General features: G+C 41.7%; 1 protein-coding gene and 1 long non-coding RNA gene across 2 annotated transcripts in view; one reads left to right on the forward strand and one right to left on the reverse strand.

The window, feature by feature from the left end:
- Nucleotides 1–27,189, forward strand: part of KCNQ5 (potassium voltage-gated channel subfamily Q member 5) — a 485,338-nt gene that overhangs the window by 444,837 nt on the left and 13,312 nt on the right. The window contains exons 8-10 of the mRNA XM_084826920.1: nucleotides 2,517–2,611; nucleotides 5,294–5,320; nucleotides 22,539–22,759. Of these exons, the coding sequence (XP_084683046.1) occupies nucleotides 2,517–2,611; nucleotides 5,294–5,320; nucleotides 22,539–22,759 (343 nt within the window). The remainder of the gene's footprint in view (nucleotides 1–2,516; nucleotides 2,612–5,293; nucleotides 5,321–22,538; nucleotides 22,760–27,189) is intronic.
- LOC146359261 (uncharacterized) overlaps nucleotides 1–27,189 on the reverse strand; it is a 70,087-nt gene that overhangs the window by 8,911 nt on the left and 33,987 nt on the right. The window contains exons 3-4 of the long non-coding RNA XR_014786598.1: nucleotides 3,304–3,347; nucleotides 2,301–2,405 (exon numbers count right to left, since the gene is read on the reverse strand). This is a non-coding gene — a long non-coding RNA (uncharacterized LOC146359261). The remainder of the gene's footprint in view (nucleotides 1–2,300; nucleotides 2,406–3,303; nucleotides 3,348–27,189) is intronic.

Below are 27,189 nucleotides of genomic sequence, written 5' to 3' on the forward strand. Positions count from 1 at the left end.
TGGTAGTCCAAATAATGACTGCAAGCCCGTTTCACTTTATCCCAGAGTTTAACTACTAGTGTAAATATAGTCCAGGAATCGTGCCGAATGAACTCAAGGAGAAAGTTCTTACAGGCATTCTCATTTCTCAATGCAGCCTTCCCTAACCTGCAGCCCACCCGATGTTTTGGACTACAACTGCCATCAGTCCCAGCTTGCATGGTAAAAGTCTGTGGTAATGGGAGTTGTAGTCATAAACATCTAGAGGGCACCAGGTTGAGGAAGGCTGCTCTAAAGTCTCTAGCCCCCAAGGAACAGTGCAGAGATACTCAGAGGGAACAATCCTATGGCCACTAGATGGCAGCTAGACGGTCATAGGGTATCTTGTTTTCTGGGAACCAACCTCGGTGCCCACACTCCGAGGTCGGTTCCTGGAGAACTGACGTACCCCCACTTCAGTGCTGCCTCAGAGGCAGCACAGAACAGCCCCATTCTCTGCGCTCACAAGAGGAGCGCAGAGCAGCCGAAAAGGGGCGTGTCTGGGGGCATTTCAGGGCAGGAAGGGCAGAAATGCCTGTACGACACATCCAATGTGTTGTACAGTACCCTCCACCCCTGCTCCATACTCCCACAGCTAGACAGCCGCAATCGGCTGTCTAGCTGAAAATGCAGGGCAGGAGAAGCACAGAGGGAACAATCCCCTCCGTGCTTCTCCTGCCCTGTATTGGATAGGCGGTTGCCTCCGAGTTCGGAGGTGGCCGCCTATCTGGATAGGATTGCGCCCTAAGACTACAATCCTAAACACACATACCTAGATGTAAGTCCTATTGACTTCAAGGGAGCTTACTTCTGAGCAGACATGCATAGGCTTGCACTGTAAGAGGCTTCTAACTGCATCAGACACAACCCTAATCAAGATTCATTTATTTATTACTTATTTATTTACAATATTTATATACCACTCCACATCAAAGATTTCGGAGCAGCAAACAACAAGATAAAAGAATAAAACCCCATAATTAAAACAATTAAAACATTTTAAAAGAACAGATTCTGAACTTAATAAACTGCAGCTGGTCACTCAGAGAAAGCCTCTTGAAATAGCAATGTCTTCAGGAGGCACTGAAAACAACACAACATTGGCGCATGCCTGACCTCCAAAGGCAGGGGATTCCACAGGAAGGGGAATCATATTGAATCATACTGATCGGTGCTTATCTTTCTCTTACACATGCATAAGTTGTCTAATGGTGAAGGAGGGTGTTTTCTGCACTTGATCTAAATGTCTTATTTTACACTAAAATGAAAAGTAGGTAGAATATTTGAAAAACTGGGAATAAAGAACACTATCCTAGAGGTGTGAATGGGATGTTAATACTATTGGAACATTATTATGGGATTTATAATACGCTTAGCAGGATATTGGCATTGTGTAGTAATTAAAAGTGTGAGTGGAGAAGTCCCCAATTAAGTATTGTTGAGATAATGTATGTGAACTGCTATTCAAATTTTATTATCCTACTAAAAGCAATATTGTAGAAGATAATTTTATTGATACTGATTTGATTTATTGCAATTGTCATTTTTGAAAATGCTCAGTAATAGGATGAAAATACATTTGCTGCTGACAAAATCTATTTGTTATTCACAGTTTTGAAACCTCTGATTTAAAAATTATGCTAGCATTGAAATTATCATAGAAGTGTCCTTTGCCTAATTTTTCATTAGGAAGCAAGTTTTTAGGAACTATTTGAGGTCCTTTTTTAGGGTATCAGTTATAATATGTCATGCATGGTCCAGGAGTGGCTCAGCAATAACTATGCCTTGTTAGGAGGCAATGATGAAAATTACTGAGCACATCCCTTAAAGAGCTGGGAAGGTGTATGTGCTAAGCTCCCTAAGCACAGCACTGCACTGTCTTTCACCACAGTCCATTCCATGTTGATGAGCACAACTTGATAATAACTACTATCTACTGTGGCCAACATGAAGAGGCATAACTAAAGTCAGTTGCACTCATCAAAAATAGTACAGGAAAAAAGCTTTCTTAAAGATATGGTACTTACGTCACTTTATATTAGTGAGCAATCAGGTTGGAATTTGTAATTATGACATTCCTGTTTATTGTTTTATTATAAATTTAAATACTTACAACCCAATCTTTACTGCATTTTACTAGCATATCCTTACGGAATAAATTATTTAAGCCAGTGTAACAGGTATTGCTACCAGTTTGAACAAAATCCAGATTTTCCATAGTAAAACATTGCTTCATTTCATATATTGTTGGCTCCTTTGTGCTTTCTATTGTTTCCTCATACCAGGCTGCTTGGCGATTTTATTCTACTGATTCCAGACGAGCAAACCTGACAGCCACCTGGCGATATTATGAAAGTATTCTTCCATCCCTCAGGCATGTATCAGTGCTATGAATGAAACAAGAAAAACATGACTTGTATTGGTTTACTAATATGTTTTTCAATTTTTGTTTCACCCCTGCTCCCTCTTGCCTTTTTTCTTTATCATACTGCACATAGTGTGTATGGCGTAGTTATGCGGCTGATGAGAAATCAGTTTCCATTGCTACCTGGAAGCCTCATTTGAAGGCCTTGCATACCTGCAGCCCTACAAAGTAGGTAAAAATATAGCAGCTGGTGCTGTACTTGATGTCTGTTTGAGCTGATGAAAATCAGTGTGTGGTTTTGTCTTGTTCTTTCTCTTTGTCCCTCCCCTCCCCATTGCCATTTAGTTCCTTTCATTAAGGAACACAGGTAGCAAATTTGGCCAATTACATATCCTCCAAACATAATAAGACAAATCTAATTCCCATTTTATTTCGCTTCTAAACCATTCTTACAATAAGGCTATAGAAGGATTTTTTCCCAAGCCCTCAAAACCCTGCAGAAAGTTAATCTTCTAATAGCATCTAGGAAAAATATTACCTGCATTTGACTCGGCTATTGCTAATTCATCCGACTTCACATAGGGATACATAATTCATTTTGGTTTTATAGCAGCTTACAACTGCTCTCTTTTTTTCATAATTCATACTAATTGTGGTTACACATAGAAGAGAAAATAGGTTTTTCTCACTTTACAACTTGAATTCTCAGCTGCCTAAATCAGTAGTTCTCCACTGAGGTCAAAGGGCTACACTAATTTCTGCCAGCAAAGATATTGGCTCACAGTATGTTAGACCAGAAAAAACTAGGAAACTCCAGCAGTTCGTTAACTCAGTATAAACAATTTACTGCTGCTTTCAGCATACAGTGCAATATTTTCTATATCAATCTTCTATTTTTTTAACAGAAGCTTAAATGTCACCTTGTTATCCTTATTGTCAATTAGGATCCACATGTTTCCTCTTCCTGTAAGAAACATATGTAGGAGGGTGTTAGTAATAAAACTCATCCAAGGACTGCTCTCCATTTTCATTATATGGTTCATACTGATATGAATCCTGGGAAATATCCATTTTCAGTGAAAGAGAATTGTATGACATTCTCTATGCTTATTGGAAATGCAGATAAAAATATTACTGTTTCTTCAGAAATACTCCTTGGCTAGACAACTGTGGTCAACAAGACATTCCCGATACATCTGAAGGAAGAATTTGGTCAGTAGAAACATGTTTCATTGCCCATTTTGCCAGTATGTTCACATTAAAAGAATAATCGAATTATGATCTCTAGGTTTGTTTGTTTTATAAATTCTTCATGCTTCTAGGAATTACAGCAAAAATTGTTATGGCAAAATGAGCAATCGAGAATGTTTGAACCCACTACAATAATAAAATTTTCTTCCATTAGAAACTTGGCAAATTCTGATCTTAAGCAATTTCCAGAAGTAGAAAGTTCTGGGAGTTTGGGCTGGTTTTAAAGCACCATTTTGTATGGCATAGCAATTCTTATTATATGTTTTGGTTGACAAGCTGACACCTATCCATACTGAGCTATAGGGATAAGAGAAGATGAAAAATAAATAGAATCAGAAGAAGAGTCCTATACGCTCAGAAACTCCTTATTCTGTGTAGTCAAGACTATCCTGCATGCTGACCCTCCTTATAGAATAGAACAGAAAGCTATCTATATGTGGGATCCTTAAGACCCTTTTGACTGTGACCAAAATATATGGCTGAGGGCAAGAAAACATGAAGTCGACAGATATGTGGCTAGACATACATGTGACTGTTTAAAAACACAGGAGAGAGAGAGGGAGAGAGAGAGGATTGCATGTCCAGTCTAGTTTGTCCACCATCTTCTCTTCCATCCTCCCCACACTTGGATGGGTACAGAAAGCTGATTTGTAAATTTCAAAGAGTTGGCAGGAACAAAACTCTATTGCTATAAGTGTGAATTCTAAAATTTCAAAATAAAAATAGTTTTACAGTAAACTTCTTAGAGGCCAGAAATATTGATTTCGATGGTGTCTTAGACAAACAGACATTTATATTTAAGGTCACTGGGCTGGATCCAGACTTGTCCCTTTGCAAACAGAAAGCTTCTTCTAGTTGCAGAAGGAACCAGGGTCCAGTGGACACTTCCTGCTCGAGGCAAGACAGTGATTTTCACCAATTACTTCTTTCCCCTGCAGTCCCCAGCACCACCTCCCATGCTGTTCCATATGGTTTGGGACAGATTTCGGGGGGGGGGGGGTCATAGAGACCTGGAGGCGGGAGGGGGAATCGGCAAAAATGATCTTCCCTCTCGCAGGAGCACCAAGTTCACAGAGTTCCACTTCATGCAACTCAAAATCCAATCCATTATTTCCATATATCAATTATTTTGAAGATATGTAAATAGTTAAGCCATAACTTGTCTAAAATATATTACAGGGGAATTCTGGTAAATGAAAACATTTACCAGAAAACAGTGTATTGGAAATTATCTAACATCAGTTCTTTGGCGTGAAATCTCTAGTCCCAATTATTAAATCAAATCTGTTTTATTACTGCAGATATCTTTATGTAATAAAAAGCCTACAGCTTTCTGTTAGCTGTATATGAGAACTGCATTTTGCCTATTAAGTGCTTTCCAAATCACTCTGTGGTTGTATGTACTAAGCATGTTAAGCATGTCTTGATGTGGGGTCTGAATATTTTTTCTGATGTCACGGTAGCTATGAATCCCAGCTTGAATGTTTTGTGCTTGCTTTATAAAGTATTGTTATTAAACATATTAATTTGATTAACACACCAAAGTGTAATTTAGTATTTATCTAATAGTATTTGTAACTCTATCATGATGGGTATTGCCAACATAACAAATTTCTTTCCTCCCCAAACCTTCTGTTTTCCATTCTCTGACACATGAAGGAAAGAACAAGGGGAAGCATCTAGCAGGTTTGTGTGTTTCTGTGTATAGAGTTTTAAAATCTAAAATGTTATTTGAGAATGTCTGTGCATACTGGGAGTGCAGGCTCAAAATATATTGGTACCATATTGGATAAATAAAGGCCATGCTTGGATCCAATTAGTGAAAAAAGGGAATTCTATTTTTTCTAGTCAAACTATTATTGTGAAGGAGACAGAATGCTGCTCAGTGTCTTCCACAGATTCCCAGCATCATGAAGCTACTTAATATTGAATTCTGCAGTAATATGGGTGGACTAGCAGTATAATATAGCAGATACCAGAATGAGGCCCAGATTAAGACTTGAAAGAAATCCATCTATCTAAGAATTCTATCATCCCCAACCTGGTGCATTCCGTGTGTTTTGCATTTCAACTCCCAGGATTCCTGATTCCTGGTGATGCTGGCTGGGGCTGATAGGAGCTGAAGTCCAAAACATCTGGAGGGCACCAGGTTGGGGAAGCCTAAGTCAGAGGAATGAATTAAAGCTAGAGGGATCTTATTTTACATAAAATAAAAATGACAGTCTGTTGTAGAAGGAGGTTCATAACTTGTTAGATGATGCATGTTTAAAACATTTTTAAATTCTGCTGACCAATTAATTAGGAGCATTTTTAATCAATCAAAATATTTTGATTAATTTAACCAATTAATTGACTAAACATGCATATCTGATTATCATACTTGTAGGATTTAGAGTTACATAAGAACTTTGAAAACACTAACAGATATGGCCTTTAGCTAAATAATAACATTTTGATTGATTCAGAATACTATGGGTTGGATCCAGGTTCAGACAGAGTAGACCCAATGAAATCATGACTAACCTAGGGAGCAATCCTATGGCCACTAGACACAGGATATGCTGTTTTCTGGGAACCAACCTCGGAACCCGTGCTCCGAGGTCGGTTCCCGAAAATCCAACTTCCACCTCATCCGCACTGCCTCTGAGGCAGCACAGAACGGTGTTCTGCAGTGGGGAGAGTGGAGCTGCGTGTACAACACATCCAATGTGTTGTACAGCAGCTTCCTCTCCCGGTCGACCCACCTGCTGCTAGACATCCAAAAACAGCTGTCTACCGAAAAATAGCAAGGCAGGAGAGGCAACCCCCCTGCGCGTCTCATGCCTTGCTTAGGATAGGCGGTCACCTCTGAATGCAGAGGCGGCCGCCTATCTAGTTAGGATTGCACCCTTAAAGTCCCATTCATTTCCATGTAAATCTGCTCTAAGTATGACTAACTTTGGATCTAACCCTATATGATGAAAACTTGAAAGAGGGATGAACATTTTTGCACATTTTTGGTAGTTACGCAGCTTTTCTTTTTCAGTTCCGTACACCTCAGGTCCATATGCCATGCTGCCTTCTGTACATTCACTCCGATAGCTATCTAAACACAGAGAGGCAACCTTTTGCCACCCTGCCAATCACACAGCTGAAATTTGCCTCCTTGGAGAAAGTAGAGCCATGCTGGGTAGGCTAGTATCATTTCTAATTTCCCTGCAGGAGAATGTGCCATTATTTCCCTACTGCGTGGTATGGGAATAGTCATAAGATTCTGAGCAGGGAGGAAATTTTGAAGGACCCCATTATATGGAGCAGGATAGGCACTGTCAGGCAACTACACTACAGCGGGATTTCTGGTTTGACTGGGGTCCTCAGTTTGTATACAGTACAAATTTCTATACAATACAAATCTAAGACCAATGTCCAGCATACTGTTTTCAACAGTGGCTTGACTGGTGTCTCTGGAAAGTCACAAGCATGGCCGGAAGTCGATGGTCACTGCCTTTGTTTTGTACCCTGTAATCAGAAGTATGTTGCCTCTAAATATTGATGCTTCATTTAACTGTCATGGCTAATAGACAGGGATAGACCTATTTTTCATGAATTAGTCTAATCCTTTTTAAAAGCATCTAAAACACAATTCCAGCAGCAGTTTGGAATCTGCTTCACTGTGGTCCAGTCTTATACTGCTCCAGTAACAAGTTTATGTGAGAAACACATGGGCAAAGTACATGACCCTTCCCACATGAACCTCACCCTCCTTGAGATCTCAAGACCTCTATCCTAAGAAGTTGCAACCAGATTAGACCTTTTCCATATAATGGTTAGCCTTGTTCTCATCCCCTACTTCTTGGAATCACATAGTCCTCTTCTTCTCCTAATCAGTGTATCAGTAAGGTTTAAACATATTGCACATGCAAGACTAACATGGACTAACGTTAATGTAAGACTACCGATAAACACATTACTTGACAGTGAAGCTTCCTTGCATGTGGTTGTGAAACCATCACAGGGGAACTGCATGGGCAGTTAGGGCTCCCCCGTTGCTGGCTACACAAAGCAAATGTTGATTACTTGAGAGCTGGTTGTTCCTAACCCATCTATGCACTGGATTATAGGTAGTAAGTTCAGAACCAGTTCCATACCAGAGTATTTTATGCATTAGTCTGACTTTTCAAGTATATTGGATCCACTGTCTATGAGTAAATAAAACACACACACACACACACACTAAAAAAACACAAAATGTTGCTAACATTGTTCATTATTCTTCAGCTAATACCACAACTATAAAAAAATTAAAATGTTTTAGATTTTTGAAGTGGCCAGTTACTAACTAACCTCCACTAATTTTTATGGAGTCAACATTTAAGATCTTTAAAAACTTTAAAGCATGTTTTGTTACAGACACCCCACCCATTTCCAGGCATCAATCTTGTACATTGAATTTTCTGCACATCCATACTGCAGTGATGAGACATACATATTTTTCATGAAGACAAATAGATTCAATAAAACACACTGCCTTTCTTAATTTGTTTTACCTATTACCCTTTAAGACCAATGTAACCAACAACATCTTTCGCAAATTAAACACCAACCTTTTAAAATGAACACTCTTTTTAGTTGATATTCTCAACTTAATATTATTTGTTCTTTCTATAGTTACTATAAGCCTTTTTTCCCTGCACAAACACTGAGGAAGGAGGCCTCTCTTAGCGCTGGGAATGGAAAATGTCCCTTACTCAGCTATTCTGCATAGATGTGTTTGTATTTTTTTTTATTTATGTTATTTACAACATTTGTATACCACTCCATATCTATAACAGATTCTGGAGCAGTGAATGTAAGAGGTACAATAGTAAAAAAAAAAAAAAAAAAGATTAAAACACCATATTAAAATGATTAAAAATAGTAAAAACCGTGGCTGATCATTTAAGGAATGCTTCCTGGAGCAGAACTGTTTTCAGGAAGAACCGGGCACAACACAGTGTTGGTGCCTGCCTGACTTCCAGGGGCAGGGTGTTCCAAAGAAGGGGGGGCACCACACTGAAGGCTCTTCGCCAGGTTGACTCCACAGGTCAATAGGTCCATGTGGAACCACCAGAAGCATGCCCTCTGATGACCCCAGTGACTGGGCAGGTTGGTAAAGGAGAAGGTGCTGTCTCAGGTATCCTGAGCTGGTCCCAAGCTGTTTAGGGCCTTGTATACTAGTACCAAAACCTTAAACCTGGCCCAGTAGTGAATAGGCAGCCAGTGCAGTTCCCTCAACCAAGGAGTTGCATGCTGAAAAGGGGCAGCTCCTGACAACAGCTAAGCTGCTCCGTTCAGCACTAACTCCAGCTTCCAGAGCAGCCTTAAAGGCAGCCCCACATAGAGCACATTGAAGTAATCCAGTCCTGAGGTTACTAGCACCTGTACCACTGTGGCCAAGCTATCCCCGTACAGGAGAGGCTGTAGTTGGTGAACTACCAACTACCAAAGCTGATAAAAGGCACTCTGAGCTGCCGCAGCCACAGGGCCTCCAGCAACAATGATGGATCGAGGAGTACCCCCAAACTACAGACCTGATCTTTCAGAGGGAGTGCAACCCTGTCCAGAACAGGCAATGAGCCTATCTCCCAGACTCAGGAAACATTCATCCACAGGGTTTCCATCTTGCCAGGATTCAGTTGTAGTTTATTAGTCCTCATCCAGCCCATCACTGCATCTAGGCACTGATCCAGGACTTGCACAGCCTCTCCTGATTTAGATGTCACAGGGAGATAGAGCTGTGTTCATCAGCATACTGATGACACTCAACTCCAAATCCCTAATGACCACTCCCAGCGGCTTCATATAGATGTTAAACAGTATTGGGGACAAGATGGTACACTACAGAACCCCATAGCTCAATTGCCAAGGGGTCGAGGAATGGTCACTGAATGTTACTCTCTGAAATTGGCTCCACAGGTAGGATCGGAACCACCTGGAACACAGTGCCTCCGATACCCATCCCATGGAGTCAATTCAGGAGGATACCATGGTTGATGGTGTCAAAAGCTGATGAGAGGTCAAGCAAAATTAACAGGGTCACACACACCCATCCCTCTATTAATAAAGGTCATCCTTCTGGGTGACCAAGGCTGATTCAGTCCTGTAACCAGATCAAAACACAGATTGGAATGGCTCTAGATAATCAGTATCCTTCAAAAGTGCCTGCAGTTGCTCCGCCACAACCTTCTCAAGTACCGTCCCTAGGAAAGGGGTATTTTTTTATTTTTATTTATTTCATTTCTATACCACCCAATAGCCAAAACTCTCTGGGTGGTTCACAAAAATTAAAACCAAACAGCACACAATAAAACAATACAAAATATATAAAACATTAAAACCACAGTAAACAATACAACCAGAATAAAACCAGAATAAAACCTAGCAGCAGTGCAGGGATTTAAAATACAGATTTAAAACAGCAAAGCTAAAAGTCTAAAAAGCTAAAATGCTAAAATGCCTGGGAAAATCAAAAGGTCTTCACCTGGCGCCAAAAAGAATACAATGTAGGTGCCAGGAGAACCTCACTAGGGAGCTCATTCCACAGCCAGGGTGCCACAGCAGAAAAAGCCCTCCTCCTAGTAGCCACTTGCCTCACTTCCTTTGGCAGGGGCTCACGGAGAAGGGCTGCTGAGGATGATTCTTAAGGTCTGGGCAAGCACTTATGGGAGGAGGCGATCCTTCAGATAACCTGGCCCCAAGCCGTTAAGGGCTTTGAATGTTAATACCAGCACTCTGAATCGGGCCTGGAAATGGACAATACAGCTGGAAAAGTACTGGCGTAATATGAGCTCGCTGGCCAGTCCCAGTTAACAGTCTTGCTCCCCTATTTTGGATCAGCTGAAGTTTCCGGACTGTTTTCAAAGGCAGCCCCACATATAATGCATTGCAGTTATCCAGACAAGAAGTTATCAGAGCATGGGTAACCGTAGCTAGGCTATGTCTGTGCAGATAAGGGTGTAGTTGGTATACCAGCCTAAACTGATAAAAAGTGCTCCGTGCCACTGAGTTCACCTGTGCCTCAAGTGACAGTTCTGGATCCAAGACCACCCACAAACTACGAACGTGATCCTTTAGGGGGAGTGCAACCCCCTCCAGAACAGGTTGAATATCACCTAGCCAGGCAGATGAACCATCCACTAACAGTACCTCTGTCTTGTCTGGATTGAGCTTCAGTTTATTGGCCCTCATCCAGTCCATTACTGTGCCCAGGCCCTGATTCAGAGCAGCCATTGCCTCACCTGGGTTTGATGAGAGAGGTAGACCAGGGTGTCATCCGCATATTGATGGCACCTCAGCCCACACCTCCGCATAACCTCCCTCAGCAGTTTCATGTAGATGTTAAACAGCATGAGGGATAAAATAGAGCCCCGTGGAACCCCATGTCATAATTGCCATGGCACAGAGCAATAATCCCCCAGCACCACCTTCTGGAGTTGGCCATCCAAGTAGGAGCGGAACCACTGCAGAGCAGTGCCTCCAACTCCCAACCCAGACAACCTATCCAGAAGGATACCAAGGTCAATGGTATCAAAAGCCACTGAGAGGTCCAGAAGAATCAACAGGGTCGCACTCCCCCTGTCCCTCTCTCGGCAGAGGTCATCCCACAGGGCGATGAAGGCAATTTCCGTTCCAAAACCAGGCCTGAAGCCCGATTAAAATATATCTAGATAATCCGTTTCATTCAAGAGTGCCTGGAGCTGTCCTGCAACCACCCGTTCAAGCACCTTGCCCAAGAAGGGGATGTTGGCCACTGGCCTATAATTGTTAACAACGTCCAGGTCCAGGCTAGGCTTTTTCAGGAGTGGTCTGATTACCGTCTCTTTTAAAGACGCTGGCACCATTCCCTCTCTCAAGGAGGAATTTACAACCTCCTGGACCCAGCTGAACATCCCCTCCTTATTTGATTTAATAAGCCATGAAGGGCAAGGGTCAAGCACACAAGTAGTCGATCAGACTTGGCCAAGCACCTTGTCCGCATCCTCAGGCCTCAATAATTGAAACTCATCCAATAAAACTGGACCAGACAATGCTCTGAACGCCTCTACCAATGGAACTGCATTAATCGTGGTGTCCAATTCATGGAGAATCTGAGCGACTTTATCTTCAAAGTGCCGCGCAAACTCGTCACAGCGTGCAACCGAGGGTTCCACAGTCTCTCTCCCTGGCCCAGAATGTAACAGGCCGCGAACCACTCGGAAAAGCTCCGCTGGACGACACTGAGAAGATGCAATGCTGGTGGAGAAGAACTGTCTCTTTGTCACCCTCACCGCCACAGAATAGGCTCGATAGTGAGCTCTTACCTGTGTTCGGTCAGACTCAGCACGGGTTTTCCTCCACCTGCGTTCTAGCCATCTCCCCTCTTGCTTCATTGCCCCCAGCTCAGGTGTATATCAAGGAGCTGGCCGGGCTCTGCTCAGAGGGAGAGGGTGCTTGGGCGCCATCATATTTGCGACTTGGCAGTAGTTTTCTAGTACTGTTGGGTCCAGAGTGGGCTTGTTCAGGAGTGGTCACACTACTGCCTCCTTAGGCAGTAGTGTACAGGGACTGCAGGGACCACCCCTTCTTGCAGGGAAGCATTTACCATTCCTTGGACCCACTCATTCATACCCCCTTGGCTAGCTTTTATTAGCCAGGAGGGGTAGGGATCAAGAGGGCATGTGGCTGGTCGCATTGCTGCAAGCACCCTGTCCATGTCGTCAGGCTGCAACAGCTGCAACTGATCCCCCCAAATCAGGCAAATGGTGGCATCAGACACCTCAACTGGAACTGCATTAACAACAGCATCAAGTTTGCTGTGGAGACAAGCAATTTTGTCATCAGAGTGCAATGCAAAAGGTCACAGCAGGTCTTTGAGGGTGCACATACCTTGAGGGGGTATGTGTATGGATGGTGGATGTGTGTATTAATGAATGAGGGGTGTGTGTGCATGTGAGTGAACAGTGTGTGGACAGTGGGTGAGGATGGGGTGTGTGTGTGTGTGTGTGTGTGTAAATGGTGTTTGTGTGCACGCGTGAAAATAGGGGAGCGCGTGTTCACAGTGCCTCCACCCACACTGGGTAGTGGCCCAACCCACTGCAGACAGGTGGCCCTTGATGTTTTGGCCCTTGAGCTGAAAATGGTGCCCCACCCTGCTATAAGTACATTTCAGTATACAAATATATAATTATTTTCTTATTTAAGTCACAACAGTGCTGTGGGATAAGCTCAGAGAAGGTGATTCATCCAAGCCACACAGTGACCCAGGTCACACGTAACAACTAACCACGGGTTGTTTAAACCATGGTTAATTGGAGCTGCACAGGAGCAGGCGTGCTGCTCCTCAACCACTCTCCGCTTCCGCTTTGTTTCCAGTTTGATTTATTGTTGAGTTAAAACTCTGGATTAGTTCTCCCTCAACAACCCAGAGTTTCAAGTTTACACATCATGGAGCACAACTGGGTCATTTTCTAAACTGGAAACAAACTGGAAGTGGTGAGCAGTCGCAAGTAGCATTCTCATCTGCTCCCATGCAGCCCCTACAACCCATGGTTTGTAGTTACATCTGAACTGGGAGTGTAATGCCTAAATTGTGATTTTAATTATCGTCTACCAAGACTAAACCAAATAAGAGATCCCTTGAAGAAAACTAGCAGATGGTGTTTTGTGGTGAAGCAGTGCGCCACAGTTATTAGTAGCTCTTAAAATGTGGTATAAATGTATAATTATATACACATCACTTAAATCTGATAGTTTGCCTTAACTAATTATGTAACTACATTCGACAGCATTTTCAACTTCTGAAAGTTAAATCTTCCCCTTCAATTCTCTACATGGCAACTGCTCAATGTGACCATTTATTTTGTGGATATTAGCTCTCCATAGGGTTCAGCTGCTGCCAGATATTCCTGGTGATGGTTTTTAGGAGTGTGGAGACAGATCATGTGGTGGGGATATCATATGGTGAGCCCCAACACACAAAGCAACTTGCTGTATGGTATAATTGTGACATGCAATGCTGTGCCTTGAGAAGCTGCCCTTAATCAAACAGTGCATAGGAACACTTATGTACAATTTAAGTGTTTCAGAAGACAAATGGGCACTGATATTAACAGGCTCTCCTGAAATGCACCCTGATATTCTAATAACAATATTTTAGATTTTTTCCCCATTTCACTGGATGTTGTCTATTTATGACTATAAAATTGGTTTCCTTTATAATGGAAAAATAGCATAAGTTATTTTATGTAACCAGTTGTAAATATTCTACCTCAATGCCCTTCACTTTAGATATTCTATCTTCTTATATATTGTTTAGTGTAAAGTATCTTATGTACAGATCATGAATAAATTAAATTTCTACATATAGCGGGTTGGATCCAACACCAGATCCAACCCCCTAAGTTGGGATGTCCTGTCAGTGGAACTGTTGCACTAGCGGATTTCTGCTAGCACGACATTGAATTTAACCCTTTGGATTAAATTCATTCTTCGCAATAAGCTTTGCTAGGGCATAGCATGACAAACATTCCACATATGATTTATGCTGGAAGCTTAAATAGGTTATAGATTACTCAAGACCGTCAGCAGAGAAGTGAATTGTATTATGTTAGGAAGGTAGATTTTTACTATCCTGTGATACATTCTGATCCTGAATGTGAATTTTGAAAGCTCGCATTACAAAGTGCAGGAGGCTTATATGGATGTTCAGGAAAAGGCTAGTATCCTGAGTGGCTTTTTAAAATAGTTTTTCTCATATTCATAATTCTGACTCTGTTTGACGTAGCAAACTTAAATTTAACAATTGGCTTGTTGATTGTTAATTCCGTGACTTGTTAACTGAAAACTGGTAGTGGGTTGACTTAGCTTACATCGAAAACCTAAACCTAACCCCTTTCCTCACATGGAATGCTTAGTAATATAATCCTCTATTTCCCCTCACTCCTAGTAAGCTTTATAGTAATAAACAGAAGCTCTTCAGGATGTACACCTCTCGGAAACATAGGTATCCAGCATCCTGTCTATTCACATGATATTTGGGAATGCCAACTAACATCAGGTGCATGAAGAGTTTATTTCCCTTTCTTAATGCTTTACAGTTTTTTACTCTGCAGAGGGTTCTTTCATGATTTGGGCTGGGTTCCCCCACCCTGCAACAACTGCTTGTAATTTTCCTTATTGCTTGCTGCCTGCACTTTTATACCAAAATAGCGCAAAAAAACACCCCCCCCAAACCACTGCCTCTTATGATTTTCTGTAGCGATATCTCAAATACACATGCAATGAGACAGCTGCAGTGTTGCAGTGTGTCTTGGTTTAAGATTAGCTGTGCCTCTTCTGTCTGAAATGCTTGAGCTAAGAAAGAGTTGTGGAAGATTCAAATAACTACATTTTCCTTAGTCAAAAAGATTGTTGCAGTGGTGTTTTATATTTTCACATTCGCTGTAAAGTTAGGACAATATAATCTCAATCACCTATGATGCTATTACGGTAATAACAATCCTACACTTCTGAAGAATCCTCTGTTGGGGTTGTGGTAGGCCAACCCTTGTGTACAGTTGTTTGTTCCAGCTGGAATCTATTGACCTCGTTGTCATTTACCAAAAATAGCAATTCCAGTTTGTGGATCTCCTGGGGAAAATCCCCTGATCTCTGCCAAAAACTAGTTACAGCTATCTTCCTGAGACTTTAATATCAAATCAAAATGACTCTTGAATAAAAATAAACCAGGGAAATAAAAATAATATAAAATGTTCTATGTCTTTAAAATATTAATATAGGCAAACATATAGCAGTTAAAAAGTCGTAAGAAGGCAACGACTGCCAGGGTAGAAACTGAGCCCATAGAGCCCCAGAGCAGTTCTGATTCTGAGGAGGAACAGCAATCTGTGGGAGAGGAGCTCACTCATCTCTCACAAGCTCAGCAGCTGGCAGAGATTCCTCCTGCCAGCATTCCTGGGATAGATAGTGACCCTGGCAGTGAGAGAGTACTGGAGGGGGGCTTGCTGGACGCTCGGCGCAGACGCAGGAAGCGATGACGGAGGGTGCAGAAAGGAGGCGTTGCGCTAGTTTGGCGCTCAAACAACGGTCACGTCCCGAGGACCCAAGGGAAAGAGGGAGGATCTCTCCATAGCCCATAAGTTCAGAGTCCTCCCATGGTTCCCCTTCAAATGGGGACCAACTGCCTTACCTGGAGCTAAGGCTACTCTGCTATCTTTCCCCAGTGCTGTTCCTTGCTTTGTCGCTAGTGATTAGTATCTGAAAGAGTCATAAAGGAATAAAGTCTCAGAAAGAATCCTCGTTGTCTGTGTCCTGAGTTAGCTATTGGTGGGGACTGCAAGAGGCAGCTAGGGCACTCCTGACAAAAACTAAGAACAAAATTTGTGCAATGTCATTCCTTTGTAAAACTCACTTTGACTTTGCGCATTCTGTCCTAAGGCATAACTTACATGTGTAATGAGTGGCAGGGTAGGTGCTTGAAAACAGTTTTGTGGATGCTGCTCAACACAGAAAACTATTCATGTAAGCGGAACCCAATGTAGTTCCAGCAGGTTTTCACCACATCATTGTAGCACCTCTTCTTTTGTGGGTTACAATCATATGGTGAACGACAGAGCAACTTCCACTTAGCTATGTGAATCAGGGCTGTGTGCCTACTTATATTATTTACCTCCTATCCCACCAACATTGGCTACAATTCAGCAAAATTCATAGTGTCCTGGACAGTTTTTCTGCAATGGTACCACACTGACCTCTAGTGTATCTAAATGATACACGGAAAAGTCAGGAAAACTACAAATCCAGACAAAAAGGCTGTATAGAGATACAGAAGTCTAAAATATAAAAGAAAAGCAACAAAGGCATTTTAGAAGAAAAGTGTAATTTGCACTCAGTCAGATTCTAGTGACTTAAAACCAAATGTAGAGAATTATTCAAACATGCCAACTCTCCTAATTTTTTTGTGGAAGAAAATCAATTTTAATGTTGAGCCTCCATTAGTTTAGTCAGAGCTTGGACTGGAAAATCTTAATGAATTTCTAATTAGTTCCTTTGCAAGCAAGCTGTGAGCAGATTCCTAACTTAGATAATATTTTTTTCTCTGTGCAGACCAAGTAGATATTTCAATCTACTCTTAAACCTTAAAGCACTGAATATGAAGCATGCTAAGTGGTCTTGTTTTTAGCAGGCATTTGGGAATGTGATCCAAATGAATGCAAATGCTAACATAACCATCATGGTATCCGTGTGTGTGTGTGTGTGTGTGTGTGTGCGCGTGTGTGTTTTTACTTCTGTTATGCAGATGCAGGCATTATGAGTAATATTCCTGTATCCGGTGTGGTTGCTTAGGGAATGCACACACAAACATGTCAGAGCTATAACTTTCCCTTCTTGCACATTGTTGCTTTTTACCAACTGAATTCCCTGGGGTGGAGGAAAGTTTGCAAATGGCATAGAGGGTTGTTCACCAGCTGGTGGGCTAGGCCCAAAACTGTATCATGGACCAAGCTAAGGTGGGCCACACACCAGGGGCAAAACCACTATTTACTGTTTTGTTTAAAGGTGGGTTTTTTAAGAGATGGAGAAAGAGAGTAAGGCAGAAACATGAGAAGTATAAAGATAAGGAAAATGTGGATGGAGAGAAATTCAGAAACAGACAGGACGGAAGGTAGACATAAACAAGCAAAACTGAAGAGCCCATGTAGTGGGTTACAAAGATGAAAACAATTAAAATATAGTATATGGAAGTTAAAAGCTATTTACATAAAAAAAAACCCACATGAACAGGCAATATACACAAAGACAACATATATCTAAAACAACTTCAAGCAATCAACCATAACCATAAGACAAATCCAGGATCCATTAAAACTCATCATATGCTCCCAAATGCTTGGGAGAAGAGAAACGTCTTGACTTGGCGCTGAAAAGATAACAATGTGGGTGCCAGGCAGGCCTTATCAGAGAGAACATTCCATAATTGCAGGGCCACCACTGAGAAGGCCCTCTCCCTTGTTGCTGCCTTCCAAGCTTCCCTTGGAGTAGGCAGGTGGAGGAGAATCTTAGATGTTGAGTGTAGTGTACGGGTAGGTTCATGATGGGAGAGGTGGTCTGTCAGGTGTTGTGGTCCCAAGCCATGTAGGGCTTTATAGGTCAAAACCAGCACCTTGAATCGGGCTTGGAAACATACAGGCAGCCAGTGCAAGCAAGCCAGAATCGGCCTTATATATTTGGACATTCTGGTCCCCGTTATCAATCTGACTGACCTATTTTGCATGAGCTGCAGCTTCTGAATTGTCTTCAAAGCAGTAGTGTGCATTGCATGAAGAGTGCATTGCAGTAATCTAACTTGGAGATTACCAGAGCATAGACAACTGAAGCCAGGTTATCCCTGTCCAGATAGGGGTGTAGCTGGGCCATCAGCCAAAGTTCACTTGGGGACTTTTTGAAAGCTGGCCAGTCTAGTCCTGCCATTGGCCTCACCCTATCTAAGAAACTGTCTGTGCTTAAAGAGCCATTGCCTTGTTCTGTAAGCCATTAGCTCCTATAGCATGAGGGTGACAGGGGCTGCACTGGAAGTGACCAAATCCGAGGAGACCAGCAAAGCAACATCCTCTGGCCAGGAAGGACTTGGAGCAGGGGGCAGCAATTCTTCAACAGGCACCTCTTTCACATCTGCATTCTCCTCTGAGCTTGGGGGTAGGGTCAAGGCTGAAGAACATGACAATGTCCTGGTTTCCAGTCAAAATGGCCACCTGTGCCAAGGATAGAACAGAACTATGGTAAGCAGTGCTATCAGTTATGGCTTCCTGTAGGGCTTATGTTGACCATTTGTTTGGGGAGTGCACACACAGCTTTCATCCAGGGGGGAACACTGTATGTGCAGCTCTGGAACCCGTACACAAAGGATTCATTCAAGAGCCACATGTCATGGATTTAGTCAGTTGAGAACATGGCTACAAGCTACCTTCATCACAGCAAATTTAGCCCCCGGTAAGCAGACTCTAAGGGCCAAATTTGATGATATATTGAAAGTGTGATTGTATTTAACATGTCTAGCCATAAGAGGAGCTAGATCACGACCATGGTGTGTGGGAAGAGATTAGCCCCTACTCCCTACAGTCTCAACAAATCTCTCTCTCTCTCTCTCTCTCTCTCTCACACACACACACACACACACACACACTGCTATTTCTCCTGGAAGGGAAGCTGTTACTAGTGCCAATGACTGCTTCCCTCCTGGAGCAAATAGCAGCTGCAGGGGAGGGATGTCTGTTCAGATTATAGTCTGTGGGGGAGGCAGAAGATGATGAATCCCATGTACCATGGTCTTAATCTTGAATCCCTTTCCCTGTGTTTTTTATTTAAAAGGGAAAAGAACCCTAGACACTTAAATGCCACCACTTATTTAACTTGCCATCTAGTTTGGCCCTGATGGTTGAGAATTCTGGAGCTCCCTTGGAAATAAACAGAGAATGCTGGAGTGGACTGTGGTCAAACACACGGAAGCAGGAGCTGCTGTAACTAACCCAAAGCATTTAGAGTGGGAGGAACAGGCAGAGAGATAAACAACTAGATGGATGTAGGAAGGCAATGGCACCCGTTTCCTTGGGGTTGTCCTCAGTTCCTTCCAGCATTCTCTGGTGGGGGGAGCCCCAAGATTCTCAACAATCAGAACTGTAAGAGCCTGGCTTACACAATGCTACTTTTGACATGATTATGTTGGGCATTTAGTATCAGCTATTCTTCTATTCCTTAGCCTTTGCCTTGCCTGAACCAGGATCAGATTTAGCCTTTTCTAATTAAAATTAAACTATAATAATGTCAACAAAGTAAAAAAGTTTCCATTTGTAGATGTGAATTCCATATGCACAATTTCATTATTTTAGTTTGAAATACTAGGATAATAAAACATAGCTCTTACGAATTATTAGAGGGAATAATAAAATATAACTCCTTGTATGAGTATCTCATTTGTCTTGAATGAACTTTCATTAATATAAGAAAAGAAGTGTCCAAGAAGATTAAATGTGCATATATTTTTTAACTTCTAGGTAAAACAATCTTACTATGCAGAGAAAACATATAGAAGATATATTTTAAAAGTTAGCCATATTGGCTACATAAGAAAGTGTTCCCAGTGGTCCTAGGGGCACTGAAACCTGAAACCATTACATCACCTTGTACAGCCCAATTTGAATGTCTGCAAATCCTCCTCCTCCATATTGTCTTAGGCCTCTGACTACACAGACATCATGACTTCAACATCGTCAGCCTTTTTTCCTCCTATTCCCCCACACCCAACTTTTTGTAACGTCTTGTCTGATGAAGAGGTCTGGAGGCCTTGAAAGTTTGTACATTTTTGTACAACATCTTTGTGTTGGCCTAATAAAGGTATTGCAAAAAGATGGATTTTAGAATATATACATTGTACGTTTTTGTATTATGGGAATAGTACACTATAATATGGTAGCATTATAATGAGAAAAATACAAGCTGATTATTAAATGTGGCTGGAATGAATGTAAACCGCTTTCCCAATTACTTTCTTGTGAACTTACATAATCAACAGAAGTAATTACAAAGCAACTAAGAGAGTGAGATATAACTGCTACTGCAAAGCAAAGCTTTAAAAAAAATTCTAAAGGGTGAAGTGGATATACTGAATAGTCCGAAAACTGGTTTTAAAAAGTCACAAAGGGAAGAAATGAAGGTTTTGAAGTCTATCTCATGTTTGTTTCGATAAATGTGTCCTTTTTGTGGTTATGTAGATGAAACTACGGCAATTCTGGAAAAAGATACTCTCTCGACTGCCACAATAAAGTTTTATACAATCTTTCTAATAGTTTGATTGTTTTACTCCAATTTTTAAGATGACTCCAATTTTTAGCTCTCCAGCATGCGCTTGATTTGCTGCTTTTGGTATCCTGTATCGTGCCTGAGCTACGCTTGTATTTGGAATAAGATGTACAAAGTTGCATGTACAAACTTTTTTTTATTATCTAGTAAATTCATAACCACAGTGTCTGTTTCATTCTGTTTCGTATAATCAAGCAGAGAAACGTTTCTTTTTACATTGCAGCTGGTTAAGCAGCTAAGCATGGGGAACAGTATTTTTAAAGTTCCTCGGTAGCTGTAGAATACATTTCCATTTAAAACGTTTCTTATTGTCATGCTGCACTAAGATGCAAGGACCATGACATAAGCTGAACAGACAAGACTTCAACTTGATTAGCAGCTATAGCAACAGGCAGATAATCTTTGCCACATATACCTTAATGGCCGCAAAGGATTTGCTTCTATAGGAACACTGTGTCCGTATCACAGGAACCAGTAAAATTGGGTCCAGTTTTAGAGATTATTCCACTTGCAGCACAAATAACATCTTTTTGTCTAACTCTCTTTGAAATGATTGTCCATTTCGGAAAACCTTTCCCAGTGCAATAACAGAGCTTAATCTATAAACCCTACATTTCCTCTTAATGTGGACCCTCTATTTGTATCCCATGGATAGAACAGTGACGGTGGCTGCAACTCTAAACACATTTACTAGAGAGTAAGTACCATTTAACGGCCCTATACGTCTGAGTAAACATGCTTAGGATCACATTATGTGAACAGTACTACTGTTCAGTTGAGTGCAAACTATAACCTTCTATTAATGAATTAATTAATTAATGACAAAACATGAAAATGTGAACAATGATTCATTAAACACTCTACAACTTATATAATTCCTAACTATCCTGCATGTGCAAGTGAATATGGGAGGATCATCAACAAATAAGCAGCCTGCATCTTTGATGTTTGTGTGCAGCCCTGAAATCTTAAACTACATGGTATCTTTGAACAGCTAAAAATTGACTTGTTTTCCAAGCCCAGTCCATTATTGGGTTCTGCAGCTAATCAGTTATAAGCAGGTCACCCAGTGTAATGTCACATTTCTTTGAACTACTCATCCCATTGATAATGCTTACTGGATATTCTATTTAATTGTTTTAAGGTTTATTTAGACTCTTTTTGTATGTGCGTGACTTGTCCAAATGAGTGTTGTAAGTAACAAGGATTTTAAAATGTAATGTTTGCTAATATTGTTTGTGGAGTGTTGAAAAAATGTCATGTTTTGGAAAGATGCATGAATAACAATATTAATCTTGCCTGCTTAACTCTAACAAATGGCATGTAACAATAATAGCACTTGAAAAATATGATCCCTATACAGATTATTAGGAATGCCATGGCCTATGCTGTGCAACTTGAAAACATAGTTATAATTGTCTAGAGTTTTAAAACTGAAGCTTTGCTAAGTTTAGGTTTTATAAGCTTTTGTATTTAATTTTGTTTCACTTTTAGGAATGTAGGATGCAAATGACTAAAACCATCTTACCATTAACTAGAAAGAAAATGATAGTCAGTAGGAATTGCACATGCACCCTTTGTCCCTCATGTGAGGGAAATGTATATAGAGTTCCTTAACGGCAAGGTTTTAGTGTTAAATGTTACCCACAGCACAGCTTACTCTGGGAGCCACTGCCAAGAGGGGAGGGTTATGTATTTTTCTCCTTCTGGGACCCTCTACAAGCCTGGAGTGTGCACATGGAGATCCATGTATTTGGTCTTTGCCACAATCCAGTTATCTGTTCCAGGCATGGGAGTTCCAGCGCTGGCATGAAATTCTCCTTCCCAGACCAGCCTCTCCATTCATTTCAGCAGAGGGAACTGATCTACACAACCAGTTCTTTAAAATGAGTGGCGGGACCGCTCTACACATGTAGTAGATTCATACATACATCTGAGTGTACACTGTTCTGTGGGTTGGGGGATATATGTACATCTGTGTAGCACAATACAAAACTTACAGTGGGTTGGAATGAATCAAGTATGAAATAAAATACATTTTCTGCTTTCACAGTCAAAAGCTGAGCTTTAAAGAACGGGTACGGATGGCTAGCCCAAGAGGACAGAGTATCAAGAACAGACAAGCTTCAGTTGGTGACAGGAGATCACCAAGTACTGATATTACAGCAGAGGGCAGCCCAACAAAAGTGCAAAAGAGCTGGAGCTTCAATGACCGAACACGCTTCCGACCTTCCCTTCGTTTGAAGAGTTCACAGCCTAAACCAGTGCCAGATAGTAAGATTTTTAAAATGTCAAATGTCTTATTAATTGTAGTTATCATCCAGTTTACAACCACAATAAATAAGCTAGACTTTCATCATTGTGAAGCCACACACACATTTGGGAAATACTGTGCTAGAATGCTAATGTTCCTTCTGAAACCAAGCTGTTTCCACTGCCACTTTTAAAGAAATGGGCATGTACTTGTGCCCTCACATATGAAGGGCAATCCTGAGATTATCAGGGCTCTTTCCTTACACTCGGTACAACTACGCCTGGTAATTAACCCGTACGTTCTAAACTCTGCTTCACCCTATTGATGAGTGGACAACACTTTGATTTGTGCACAGAGGAGGGATGAAATTTCCTTCCAGTGATAACACCTTGTGCTTCATGGGGTGTACCACAACTCCAAGAGGACATCAGAGTGATTAAGGTGGACAGCCTTCTCTTGTGCCATATTTCAAATTTGTAATTATGGATTTAACAGTGCTCCAGGGGATGTTCATAGTTTGAATATTTTTTTATAACCCAACCCTGATTGGTGCTTCTCCAGAACTTTGTCCTGGACTTGTTTTCATAGCTCCTTGGTCTTCATGATGCTGTTTGTTTAGATATGTTCTCCAGCAAACTCTGGGACATTCCAGAAACAGGTGCATTTAATCTGAGATCACGTGACACTTGAATTGCACGCAGGTGGACTCCATTCAACTAATTATGTGATTTCTAATGGCAGTTGGTTGTACCCCAACTTATTTAGGGATGTCACAGAAAAGGGGGTGAATACTTATGCAATCCAGACTTTTCAGTTTTATATTTGTAAATAATTTTGTAAACTATGTAGATTTTTCCTCACTTCAACATTATGGACTGTTTTGTGTAGATCAGTGACAAGAAATCCTAATTAAATCCATTTTAATTCCAGATTGTAACACAACAAAATGTGGAAAAGTCAAAGGGGAGGGGGGTTGAATACTAATGCAAGGCACTGTAAGTGTAAAGTGATGCATGTTGGGGATCGGGCTGGGCTGGAATCCTAACTTCACCTGTATGCTGGGGATCTGAGCTAGTGGTGACTGACCGAGAATCAGATCTTAGGGTTGTGGTGGACAGCTCAATAAAAATGTCAACCCAGTGTGTGGCTGCTGTAAAAAAGGCAAAATCCATGTTAGGCATAATTAGGAAATGAATTGAAAATAAAACTGCCATTATCATACTGTTCTTATACAAATCTGTGGAGCAACCACACCTGGAATACTGTGTACAGTTCTGGTCACCACATCTAAAAAAGATACTGTTGAGTTGGGAAAAGTGCAGAAAAGGGCAACTAAAATAATCAAAGGGTTGGGGGAACATCCTTAGGAGGAAAGGTTACAATGTTTAGGGAACGTTTCGCATAGAGAAAAGGTGAGTAAGGGGAGACATGATAGAGGTCTACAAAATTATGCACGGTGTGGAGAAGGTGGATAGGGCGACATTTTCTCCCCTTCTCATAATACTAGAACCCGGGGTCATCCCATGAAGCTGATTGGTGGGAGATTCAGGACAGATAAAAGGAAGTACTTCACACAGCGCATATACAAACTATGGAACTCTACCACAAGATGTAGTGATGGCCACCTATTTGGATGGCTTTAAAAGATGACTGGACAAATTCATGAAGGATCTGATCCAGATTCATGAAGGATCTGATCCAGCACCACTCTTATATTCCTATGGATGTACTCCCAGCTTAATGCAACTATTTCTTCTGACCACCTGATTTTCCTCTCTGCTTTGACACCTTGAGATTCCCTTTTCTTCGGATCTTCCTAATCTGTTTCACCAAATTATCTGGTAATAGAAAGCCCCCCTGTAAGAAGTTTAGTTTACTTTCAGTTCTCTTTTTATGACTGTGAACACAGCCTATGTTTGAAGCTGCTTCTGTTACATGTCCCAGCAGACCATGTTCAGAACTACTCATGTTGAATTTGTTTTTCCTAAAGGAATCTGTTTAATCTGTATTCAACTATTTAATCTTTCCAGCCCTTTGCAACAGATAATTGGTATTCAGTGCATCTTGAGGGAAGGTGCAACTTACTGCCTAACCCATCAAAGTGTTCCATCCTGAGAAATGTACACACACATTTCATTTCATTAATTAAAAAGAGCTCTACAAGGACACATTTGATTTCCATTTCTATTTCTGGGAGCTCCCATGAACTCTGCCCTTCCATTGCCTTCGGTGTACTTTGCAGTCCTTATGTTAAGCAATGTATTTTTTTTTTAAATGGAAAGAATATTGTAATATCCTTGATTTACCTCTTCCCCTCTACATTCATATAGTTTATAGGAATTCATAATAGCTCAGTGTGAGGCCTTGTCCTAGTTCGGGGGCAGCTATAGGCTCTTAGTCAGAAGGAGACACTGCAGAATCAGACCCAGCCATGGGAGGCCAGCAGCCTGAGAACTCAGTGCTACCAGGCCTCACACTGGCTTGCTAGTGGGGAGGGGGAGAGATGCAGGACACTGATATGGACTGTCTATCTTTACAGCCAGGAGACCTGACCTTGATGGAGGCCCCTGCTTCTCGACCAGGGAGCCTCCCATGGGAACAGGGCAACAGGAGAAGGTCTCTCTGGGACAGGGTGGTTCAGGGGTGTCTCCTTTACAATGGTGCCAATTAAAGAGGGCAGAGCAGAGGCATAATGCGAGATGCAGCAATCACCCAAGTGGCAGGTTTCCCTGACAAGATTGAATGTCTAATACTGTTCCTTAGTGGCCACTCCCTTGTACTTAAGCTAAAGCTTTTAGCTGTAGTGTTTGCTAAAGACAATGCTTGGATAACCGACAAAGCTTCCCCCTACGTTGTATTGGACTTTCTGAACTTATTGGGATCCATCTGCCAGCTTGTTACAGGACTATGTGGAGTTTTGTGTTGATGCTCATGAACTGAATCTGGTTCAACTCTTTATGTTGAAAATCGTTATCTGTAGATCTTTATTTAAGCAGTAAAGGCATAAACCTATTGACTGGAATTACAGCAATAAATGGTTTTACTATGAATCAGGCTTTGTCTCTGAGAAGTCAGGTCCCGACACTCAGTAGGGGAGATCCCCTGCCTTGTACAGATGGGAGCAGCATAGGGAGAGGGAAACGATTGTTTCTTAAAAGCTTTTCTGCTTAACCCTCACTTCTTGCCATGACATGAGACAGCACCCTCCTATCCATTCCCTGATCCATATCTTCTAGTGGTTAGAGAATTTGACTTGGACTGGGTCTAATGGGGAAAAGATGCTACATAATGTGATGGGTAAAGCAGCTACCATAGTACTATGATATAGCACAATTGTAATATTGTGAATTTACAGTTGTTTTAGTGTTCTCAGGTTCCCTTTTCATGTGATACCCTACTGTGAAACCACACGAGAGTGAAATAGCGCTACAGCAATATTTTATTTATTTATTTATTTATCGCCCATCTGGCTGGTCACCCAGCCACCCTGGGCGATGTACAACAAAAGAACAGTTTAAAACAATAAAATTCTACATTAAAAACATATTTCTAAAAATACCCTAACCCACCCCAAATGCCTGCCTGAACAACCATGTTTTTAATGCGTGGCGGAAGCTCATTAAAGAGGGGGCATGGCGGAGTTCCCTAGGGAGGGAGTTCCACAGACTGGGGGCCACCACAGAGAAGGCCCTTTCCCTTGTCCTCACCAGCCTAGCTGTCCTGGCTGATGGGACAGAGAGAAGGCCATCTGAGGCTGATCTTTTTGACCCTGCAATACAGCGCTAACTGGAAATACACAAAGGAGAAGTAAAGGGGAGGGCCAGTGGCAACAGCCTGCAATACTGCTATTTCTCAGTAGCGCTACTGCGATACCATGCTAACTGGATATACATATGGGAGATGTAAAGAAGAGGACCTGCAGCGAGCCCCTGTAGTAGTGCTATTCTGCAATAGCGCTACTGAGATATAGTTAACAGTAAGAAATAAAAAGTGCTACTGTGATATAGTATGAGTAAACAGAGGAGAAGGAAAGGGGAGAGCAGTGGTGCGAGGCTGAAACAGCACCATCGAGAAATAGTACTACTGCAGGAAGCCTAACCTGTGTCCAAAGCACACTGCTGCAAATGGCAGGAAAAAAGGAATGGGGGGAAAAAGGGATGGCCCCACCCCTTGACTAGGTCACAGACACACCTCTAGGCAGGCCCACGATGCTGGATTTAATTCAGGGGAATGGGCCACACTGCAGTGAAACTGCACAGGATCCACATTTAAGGGGGGGAAACGTACTAAAACAATTCTGCAAAAATCCGCCTTTTTGAGAGGGAAGCTGCGTGGTGGTGGCAACGTCATGTGTTACAAATGACCATGAAGTGCTCTCACTCTGCACTAAATCACCCATGTAGATAGGCCCCAGGGCTCCTAAAATACCCATCTGGAATATATTGTAGCT

The sequence above is a fragment of the Heloderma suspectum genome, chromosome 1, assembly GCF_057233095.1.
Source record: "Heloderma suspectum isolate Gila_16-S chromosome 1, 16-S_ref, whole genome shotgun sequence".
In the NCBI taxonomy this organism is placed as follows: Eukaryota; Metazoa; Chordata; class Lepidosauria; order Squamata; family Helodermatidae; genus Heloderma; species Heloderma suspectum.